The sequence below is a fragment of the Malaclemys terrapin genome, chromosome 17 (assembly GCF_027887155.1).
Source record: "Malaclemys terrapin pileata isolate rMalTer1 chromosome 17, rMalTer1.hap1, whole genome shotgun sequence".
Lineage (NCBI taxonomy): Eukaryota > Metazoa > Chordata > Testudines > Emydidae > Malaclemys > Malaclemys terrapin.
In genome coordinates, this window is record NC_071521.1 from 2793025 (window position 1) to 2803653 (window position 10629).

At 41.5% G+C, this 10629-nt stretch overlaps 1 protein-coding gene across 2 annotated transcripts in view; it reads left to right on the top strand.

The window, feature by feature from the left end:
• Window positions 1–10328, top strand: part of NR6A1 (nuclear receptor subfamily 6 group A member 1) — a 180576-nt gene extending 170248 nt beyond the window's left edge. For both annotated transcript variants that reach the window (XM_054007629.1, XM_054007630.1), the window contains exons 9-11: window positions 3004–3125; window positions 5717–5869; window positions 6939–10328. In XM_054007629.1, the coding sequence (XP_053863604.1) occupies window positions 3004–3125; window positions 5717–5869; window positions 6939–7027 (364 nt within the window). In that variant the 3' untranslated portion in view covers window positions 7028–10328. The remainder of the gene's footprint in view (window positions 1–3003; window positions 3126–5716; window positions 5870–6938) is intronic.
• The last annotated feature ends 301 nt before the right edge of the window (window positions 10329–10629 follow it).

Genomic DNA, 10629 nt, shown 5'->3' on the forward strand with positions numbered 1-10629 from the left:
TCTGTTAGACAACTTAAAACAATATGCTGACCTAAGATACCCTGGCACTTAGAAGGTTGTAGTTTATTTCTGTTCCTGGTCATAACCCTGACTGCCAGTATATAAGTAGATGAAAAATGAATAAATATGATCAACTTTTTCATGTTTTAATTCTGTTTTAAACTGCTGGCAAAATGGTCTGTTTTCTAGATCTAATGTTTAAATCTCCGGAGTCTAGTAAAAATGCAAATAAAATGCATGGCAGCTTGAACTTTTTACTGTTACTCCTGATAATACATAGCCAGAAATTAGACTGGTGTAAAAGCTGAGAGGCAGACTGTGTGTGGAGGAGTCAGTGCTCCAGAAGGAATAGGGCTGTGCAAAACAGAACAGCTTTGTTTGAAAAAGGGAGGAATGTATGCACAGAAAACCAAGCCATTTCTACTGCAAGCATGAGAGAAGAGCTCTCCTGGATTTATGGAAGTGACGAGTGGTTGGTAAAAATGTGCATTCTCAAAAAACAATTAGACCCAGCAGAGGATTGTGAGTGGTCTCTGTGCTCATTAACTTCTTGAGCTTTGCAATCTTGCACCTGCAGGATTTTTAATGTCAAGTTGAGAGCAAGAAAATTGTACAACTTTAGATTAGCCGACAAGGCTTTCATCACTTGCAATATTACTTCCCTGAAGAACTGACCTAAAGTTCAGACAGCTTGTTTTCTCTTCTGTGAGGCCAAACTCCACCATGCATTTTACAAATAACTTTGAAGTAAACAAATACACGTGCCAAAATAAGATGATATTCAGTGAAAGGAGTTTTATTTTTGTTCTGTTTTTGTTCAGAGACGGCTTTCTGGCTGTGCTCTGATTGTGTACTGTGTAATGCCAGAACACACAGCTGAAGCTTTCCTGAACACTTCTGTCTCACTGCTGAAGATTTATGCAATGTCCAATTTCTGCCAAACTAGCCTTTATTGCTTTAAACCACATGTAGCAGGAATGGCTCCTGGCCATTTGCACAATTAGAACACTCTGAAATGTGCACTTTGTACCTTCAGAGTCTCACAAATGTCACTTATGCCATCTTTTTGTCTACTGTCCTGTGATCCAGTGACCTGCAAGCAGGGGTCTTCTCAGACTCCTCCTGCAGAAATCTAGGATTCCCTACAGGACTAGGACTCTTCACTACAGAGTTTCCATTGAGCTCATTCCCATAGTTCTTAAGAGACTGCAGTCACTGGACTGTTGTGAGCCCTTCCCAACCTACTATTACATGTCCCACCCCATTAGCAAGTTCTTTGGGCAAGTGTCCTAGCTCAGAGAGAGATCTGCAGCTTGTTGTAAGCAAGCTACCCGCACTGTGTGTGTTTGTTTTCTTGGAAAGAGTTCAGCTCCTCCTCCTGACTCTAAAGTGGCTTGGACGTTCTGTCTCTCGTGCATCAGACTCCCACGTTTGCATGTAATCTCCTGCTCACCTGTTAGTTTAGAGCTCACATCTGAAGCTTTGCTCATCAGCACATATCCATGTGCCTTCCATGTGCAGTTTCATTCTGACATGGTGGGGTACAGCCATGCTGATGGAAATGGGGGAGGAAACCTATGTCCAAATGGGACAAACAAATCACTTTTATATCACCTGTAGTCGTGACATGACCACATTGTGTGACTGGTGAAAATCTCAGGTGAGATGTTCGAACACCCTATTCCTATAGCACTGCCTGGCTAGGAGAAAAGTTCAAGCTGGGGAGGGCTCATGGCAGCTAAAAGAGGGCTGGAGCTGAGAGAGAGAACTGGGGAAGTGCTGGGAAGGTGAGTGGAGGAGGATGGTGTGATTTTTTTTTCTTCAGTATAAAGCCTTAAGAACGAGTGGCTGTGTTGAAGCAGGCAGAGCGCTGTGTAATGTGAGAAATGAGTGCCCTGGATCCAGCGTGAAGGCCTAGGGGGTCCAGGACCAACCATCAGGTACTTAGCACATACTGAACCTGGCAGGGCAAGCCTGATTTTGCTGAGTCTGCTCCAAGATGAGCAGCAGGACAGGAGGGACAGTCTCTTCATTCCAAATTTCTAGACTGATTTCTAAAGAAGAGCTTCTGAGAAAGATCAGCTGAAAGGAACCACTAAATCTTTTGAGGTTTTCCTGTGCCTGTTTTCAACCCTTCCTTTGCCCTGTAGCCTGCATTTTATAATGGACACCCTGTAATAGTGAATAACTATAATGTAGCTGGAAGTCGTATAGATTTCGCCAAACTTCCTTGATGGACCTGCACAGCTGATGGGTCATAAAATATAGTGTAACTATTACTGAGTGTGTAATAATACTTCGCACAACCCTAGAGCTTTCTGTGTAAGGATCATTCCATTTCACAAACCAGTGAATTAAGCCTCACAACAAGCCTGTGAGGTGGGGAAATAACATCTTCATTTAAATATGGGGAAATTGAGAGAGAGAGAGAGGATTAGTAACTTGTCCAGGGCCATGCAAGAAATCATTGGCAGAGCCAGGAACTTCTAATACCTGTTTCTCCCAGTCATACCATGACCATGCATCACTTGTTCACAAGCAGCTATGCCGATGTGCACCCGTGAAATCCCCATTTTCCTTAAAGGTCTGATGTAACTGGCAAATATGATGTTCTGAATCACCTTGTTACCAGTTTTGCTTCTCGTGAATAGTGCCAACAGACCTGAAGCATCTGGGTCTCTGAATTATAATGTGAGGCATTAAGGTCTTTTCATAGAATATCAGGGTTGGAAGGGACCTCAGAAGGTCATCTAGTCCAACGTGCTGCTCAAAGCAGGACCCAGCTCCAGACAGATTTTTACCCCAGTTCCCTAAATGGCCCCCTCAAGGATTGAACTCACAACCCTGGGGTTTGCAGGCCAGTGCTCAAACCACTGAGCTATCCCTCCCTCCATTTAAACGCCATGGAGTTTTAGTAAGTCACTAAGCTCCCTACTGTTTAATTGCAAAGGGCCTCTCCTCTTTGAGTACCCTGTTGTGTGCATCTGTCTCCCTTTCCTTCAGATTCAGTGAAGAGGGAATGGAGGTGATGGAACGGCTGATCTACCTCTACCGCAAATTTAACCAATTGAAGGTCAGCAATGAGGAGTATGCATGTATGAAAGCCATTAACTTCCTCAATCAAGGTGAGTGGTGGAAGAAGGGGATTAGTCCCACTGGAGTAAATGGCTAGTCAATAATCTTGTCAATCTTTGCTTCCTTTGGATGATGGGGAGAGAGAGAAGGGGTCCTAAATCCAAACTGAAATAGACGCCTGAGTATTAAAAGGTTTTGTTTTTGCCATTGTGCAGTTACAGCCATATGCAGTGTGTGCTATTTCAGACACCTAAATGAAGCAATTGTAGAGGAAGTGAAGGATTCACTTTGCTTAATCAATTTTTAATGCCTTTAATCGTAGACACCAAGGACAGTATGTGCGTCACTTTAAATACGTACCTACTTTACTAGCAGCAGAATAAGAACAGAGCAGAGTGACTGATGAAATCTTTCTAGATAAGGCCTGAATGACTGATTACCTACCAGCTGTTGTGGCAAACTTCTCACCATGCACAAGCGCATGTCATCTGAAAATACTGCTGCTCATGGTGGAAGGGTCTAGGCCAGTGACACTCAGACCTCAGTGGTTCAGGAGCCAAATTAATGATCAACATTACCCGAAAGAGCCACAGTCGTGTGAATTCCCTGTGTGTGTGTAATTTAATTTTATTCTCCCAGTAAAATGACTGACCAAGTATCATTTTATCAATTACAATTGGCTAATAACATAGTAAAAGCATCCAGATTGGTTAATAACTTAGATGGGGTAATAATTAAATCACACAGTGTTTTAGTATCATGTGCTGCAAAGAGCCGCAGAAGATGCATTAGAGAGCCGCTTGCGAGCCTCAGTCTGGGTATCGCTGCTCTAGGCGTTTTCTGACAGGCAGCAATCAAGACAACTAATTTGCATCATTTTTTTCCAATTTAAGCTGTTAACTTTGTAAACCTTTGTGCGCTAAATGTTGGCTAACCTCACTGGCATTGTTTCCTGGATTCTTCATCAGGATGTTTCCCTTCACCTAATACCTTTATCTGACATTTTTTAAGACAGTGAGAACATGCATTTTGTCCTTTAATATGGTGCTTAATGCAGTAATATTTTCAGGTAATGCATGCTGCCTAATACGGGACTGACTCCATTTGTGGTCAAGCACAACATTTTAGAGCTGTCAGTCAATTCTGTTATGAGACTCCTAACACTTCAAAATTCATGAAGTCAGCATAGAAATAACATGCAAATTGATTCTGCAATGGTAGTCCAAGGTGGGAAGTTACTGGTCTTTTCTCTGAGTCTCTACCATGCTGAAAGGATTTGGAAGGTTCACTTTCTTCAGTAACACTTGTGTATGGGTCACTCCAGTCTAACACCGTGGTGTGATTCCCATGTCAGTACTAGTGTGTATGATGTTATTGCACATCTATGACGCATGTTACCACTGTTTTCTGTATTGCTTGTGCATAAATGAAAAAAGCTATTGAATGGCACTAGTCTAATAGGTGAGTTTCAAAAGCAGTTCAATAAACAAGTACCACTGGGAGTTTTCTGTACCACAGGGAAATGTTCTACTTTGCAAGGATATGCTGAAATCTCTCTCCTCCCCCTGGTTATACCAAGTGTTTTGTGCTGACACTTCAGTGTGCGCCCCGGCACAGATTCCGGTTTGCTTCCCTGGACAGTTTCCTGACACTGGATGATAGACTTCTTTAGCTGTCTCCATTGTTTTCCAAAATGTATTTTCATTAACTTCCTGTCTTCTTTTATTTTTAGTTGGAGTTTGCAATTTTTTTATGTGGAATACCTGAAAATTATTTGTAAAGGTCAGCTTTTGGACAGCAAATAAATGCTCCTTCCCTTGTATAGTATTTCTGAAGAACAATACTGAGCCTCAGAAGAGTTGCATATTTTGCCTACTCTTAATTTATTGGATCCCCTCCCATGACATCAAGTAGGATCTAAATGTCATTGATCACGCTGAAATACATTCAAAGGGACTTTCTCAAATCATTTTGCTAGCATCGAAATATCTCCCTTTTTCTTTGTGTACATTGCTAAACATTTGGAAAAGCTAAATTTTAAAATAAAAGCTTGGCAAGTTTATAAAGCTCACATGGCATAATTCCTAAACAGACGACACCCTGAATTACTGATCTGAGCACTTCCCATAGAGCTGAGATGATGTAACTAGAATCAACATGCTTCTTTCTATGGAAAATATTATGTTGCACCCTGTGTTAGGCCTGAAAGCCTTGACATATAGCTACTTTATAAAAAGAAAGTAGAGATTTAAGGTTGCTAGAGCTGTTATCTTCTGAAAGGTTCATGATCTCTGAGCATGAGCAACTTAGGACATTATATGTTCTCATCCGTGTCCCTTATGAAAGGAAGATCTTGTACCCTCACATCTAATCTGAAGTGTGTATATGTAGGAGATATTCATTACAGTATGTTCTGAAGGAGGAGGGTGAAATTTTAATCCTGTGGTGACTATAAACTTGAAGTCTCTGCTCAATAGCATTGTATAATTTTGGTAGATGTTGTTAGACTGAGTTTTATAAATGGATTTGTCCTTCCATTTTACAGTTGCTGACTCGAATAGTGATGAGGAAAAATATGACTCTGGTTTTGTTCTAGTATTACAGCTATTCCCAGTCACTTCGTTTTTCTCTTTTCACTCAGACATTAGGGGCCTGGCTAATACATCCCAACTGGAGCAATTGAATAAACGGTATTGGTACGTGTGCCAGGATTTTACAGAATACAAGTACCCACATCAGCCAAACAGGTTTCCGGATCTAATGATGTGTTTGCCAGAGATACGATACATTGCAGGTAACTTTTTGATCTCTTCTCCCAGCTGGCCCCTGTGTGAATCATTAAATCTCCTTTAAAGGAGACTTTCTTCTTTTTATAATTAAACTCCTATCTACTTGGCTGGACAGCAGTGCCAGTGTGGGACCTGTTCTATTTGAGCCTTTCTCTGCCAGGATAAACCCCCTTCATCTTACCCAGTGTAATAAAGCTGGGTCTGTGTGGGACCTTTTCTATTTGAGCCTTGGAAGCCTGGCATCTGGTAAGAAGGCATATTCTTTTTTCACAAATAATGAGCTCTACTTAGTATCTTGATCGAAACCTCCTTAGGGTCTTAATTTCAGACCCAACTCTGAAGTGTTTTCTCTGCTGCAGAAATAACCCTGATCTGTAGATGGTAAAGGCCTCCCAGGCAGGAGCTTGCACTGAGTCTAGAGATGGCACTTGCATACCATGGTGAAGATCACAATATAAAAGCCTAGATAGGCTTGAACCAAGGTCCCCAGATCTGAACTTCCCTGGAATTTGGGTTACTGAAATCTGCATGTGAATTTTCCATCTCAATGCATCATTAATTGGCTCTAGAGGAATTATTCCAGGATCTTCATGAGAACATCAGACATTTGTACCTAAATGTTAAGATAATGGACACAGGTTATTTGGGATTGGGAAGAAATGTTCTTCCCTAGGGCATGTTGATTTGGATTTGTGTGTTTCACCTTCCTCTGTCATACCAAGCAGAATTGTCCAATGGGACCAGTGGACACATCCCACACAATCTAGTCACTGTGATTGACAGGGGAGGTTGACAGAGGTGGGATGTAGTCTTTCCCATCTTCTAAAAATATGCCCCCATTATGGGGAAATCATTTTCATCTGACTTCGCCAACGCACTTAGCTTCTGTTCCACTATATAACACATCCTGTTGTTTCCAAAAGAATATCAAATGTCTAATGTAGGAATTGGGTGATTTACTGTTTCTCTAAAGGTTCAAGGTGAAACCATCTCCAGTGTCACCAGCTTGTTGGAGATGAGCATTTCTGAAATCTGGCTCAGGAATGGCAGCTAATTCTGATTCTTTCTTAACAGGAAAAATGGTGAATGTTCCTCTGGAGCAGCTGCCCCTCCTTTTTAAAGCCGTTCTGCATTCCTGCAAGACAAGCGTGAGCAAAGAGTGAGCCTTCATTGCCCTGAACCCATGCCTTACTCTGGTGCTTCTGGTGGGGAACTGGCTCACATGTGAAGAGAGGGGGGAGGGAAAACCATGATCAAGGCAGTAGGGAGCTGCTGAGACAGGGCGTCAGGTAGCCCTGTCATTGTAGCAAGAATCTTTTTTTGTTCGTTTTTTTGTTTTTAAACTCTTTTCCTATATATTTATTTCACGACAGAGTTGAATGTATGATCTTCAACACAGTGCACATGGTTCTGTATGAATGCAGCAGATGCATTCTCTTGCAGTTTACAGAATGTGAAGATGTTTAATGTTACAGTGTTTGTTAGGATTAGTTCTTTTGTATTTGGGGGGCTGGGGGCCGATATGACTAAGACTACCTCAATGAGAAGATGCTGTTCATGTACTGATCATTCCATGATTCATATCCAAAGTGTTTGCCTGGAGAGCAAACTGCCTCACTCCACTGGGAGAGCTGTTAGCATCCCAAATGCTGGAGTGCATTGGAGGAGTGTGGGCATTAGAGAAGTGCCAAGCTTCAAAAAAGATAAGTGAGGGAGAAGGTGGTACACCAAAACCAGAATTTGGGTACCCCCAGAATAGCCAACCTGTTTATTGTTATAACCAATCTGTTCTCATTAAGTGTGGGTCTCCAGGGTGGCTAAAGGAATACTTGGAGGACACAGATACAGCCATGGATAAATTATTGACACAAGCAGTATTCCAAAACAAGGCACCTTTTATTGAACAATTTCTTGACACAGTAACAATCTAAACACAAATCCCTTTTATAACAAGTTAAAGAGCACCTCAAACCACATTGCCTTATAGCTTGACATGATACTGAGTGGATGCTCCCTGCTTCAGATGGTCAGTCTGTCATAGATAGCTAACAGCCATTTTTAGATGTCCATTAGTTTTTACACGTATAAATCCCTTTCACAGTCAACACACACAGTCAATACATCTGTATTAACCCCCCCCCCCACACACACACACACACATATGCAAACACTATACTATGCTATGCTATAACTATACCCGTTACTCTGTCTGACAAACTTACTCAGCTGACGGCACAGTATCTTTTCCTGTTTTCTTTCTCCCACTCCTCTGCTGCATCCTTCTCTTCTCCCACTGCTCACTGCTGCTTCTCCTCGTCCCACCCTCACCTCTTTTGCGCCTTCCTCTGCCTTCTCTGCTCACTGCCTTCTCAACCTCTCAACTGCCACTGACTTTTATACCCTACTTTGCTAACGGTCACATGTCAGTCATTCCATTTGACCATTATTTACCTCAGTGTTATGATCTGTCATTTGTTGTTTACCACCCTCTTTTTCCTGCCAATTCCTAGTGCTACGTGACCTGCAGCTGTCAGCTAGTGGTGGAGTGACTCTTGCTTATTCAAAAATGGAAGCCAGGAATCTAGAGATTTCAAAATGGAGTTTCCCTGGAATCAGAGGGAGAAATGAAGTCTACTAGTTGACCAAAAAAAAAGTCTTCATCAGTTTTCAAATGAAACTCTCATGGTGTAAATTGGGTCCCCCTGAAATTCTGTCACAAGAGAATTGCAGCATTCCAAGGCTGAGAAAGGCCCCTAGCCCATATTCCCCTTCCCTGGGCAATGCAGAATTGTGTTCTCTCTCTCTCCAACTGATGCATGATTATTCCCTCACGACAGGCAGGCTGCAGATCATTTAATTATTGGCTAAATGCTATCTCTTAGAATCACAAACTGGAAAAGCATTCTGAGAAGCCAGGGCAATATATGTTCTCCATGGCTAGATCTGGCCTAGTTTTTAAATTACTCCAGTGAAGAGGATTTCCTACTACAGTAGTTACAAGCAATTCACATCAGCGAACACTTCAAACCCAGCAGCTTCTATCCCTCCTGTGGATAAAATAAATATGACTTCTGAGAAGAGATTTCAGTATCCTCTGCTATTGGGTGTCTGTTGAACCTTGGAGAACATATGGGTATTAACCAAGTCCTGCATGTACCATTTTACTGCTTGGAGGGGAGTGTAGTAGGAAAACTTGGCTCTTAGTACAATTCATCTATATTACTTAGTTCTAAATCTCACAGAATTTAGATGTTCCACCCAGTAACTTCAGTCACTTGCATTACATCAAAAATACTTTAATTGCTGCTGTTTGATTAACATGTATTACTGTCCATTAAGCCTCAGTGTCCTCCTTGACTTCCTGTATCCACATGATTGCTAGCTGGGGTCGAGTTTCTTTCCCTGTTTCCATCATTCATAGATTTATGAAATCTCACTCATTCTAACAGGCAGCCATGTTTCCTTTGCTGAATTTTCTGCTGGGACCCTTAGTTGTGAATCTGTTTTGAGTGGTTACATTAGGCTGATTGAGACATTTTTGAATGTTAAAGAACCTGCTATTTTTAAACTACCTTGAGTTCTTCAGGAAACAACTTCTGCTCTTCTGGGGTGGGAGAAAACATCCTTACATCCTTGCCATCCTCTGTCCAGTCATGACCCATCATAGTATATGGCACAAATTAAATATGTGGTCTGAACAAGCACCTGCTTGCCACTGAAGTACTGTACCTGCTAGTGGGTAGAAATGAATTGAGGAACAGCAGAAGCATATCATTCAGTCCCACCCCAAATGCTACCTACAGACTAGCGTAATAGCAGCCCAACAGCCATTGGAACTTGCTAGCTTGGCACATCTCTAGGTTAGTCAACAGTTACTCTGTACAATAAGTGCAAATGGGTCCTGCCTGCAAGAGATGAAGACTACTCCATCCAAAACCATCTCAGCAGAGACAAGCTGTTGACTAACCTTGTAGACCAAAGGCAGTGTTGCTCTCTTTAATTCTGCTTTGTGAATCTTCCCACTTGACTTTTTTCCCTTGCTTTAGGTAGTCCACTAGCTGCTGATGTACACTTTCCTAAAATAAGATGTTACGGGTAACAGCTGCTGGGATCAGCAGAATTCCACTTTTATGTCGCTTGACGAATCCAAAGTTAGTTTCATGAATCTCATTTGCGTTCTGTTTATAAAATGAGACAAGCACATATTTCTCAGGAAAGCCTTCTGCATACAGTATATACCTCAAGTATACCTGGGAAGATTTTAGTGTATCTGTTTGTTTCTAAGCTAGGAAGTATTGCCAGCTTTAACTTTCATTTTCAAATAATTCCACATGATACTTGTATTACGGGTTATTTTCTGGCTTGCTTACACATTTCAGGAATAGTTTAACTGCACAGAAGTAATCTTATTCCACAGTTATTAGATGATTAATTATTGATGAATAAGAGTTTGTTTTAATTAGAAGATCTCTATGCTAAAATTAGAAAACTTGTTTTTGCCAAAAACACCTGACAAAAACATCTATTTTGTACTCGGCCCAAAATTGACTCCCCAGGAAAATGCTGCGCAAGCAAATATTTAATAAACTTGATGGGGGTGGAGGGAGGGGATGTGCTACTACTTGCAACTGTGTAAACCATTTTGATAAATGTTGATTGGCAGCAGTATCTGTGAACAAACCCCCTTGTATCGCAGTGAGCATAAAAGCTGTGTTAAATTCACAAGCAAGAACGAGACTAACATACCGAACCAGAACCTAACTCG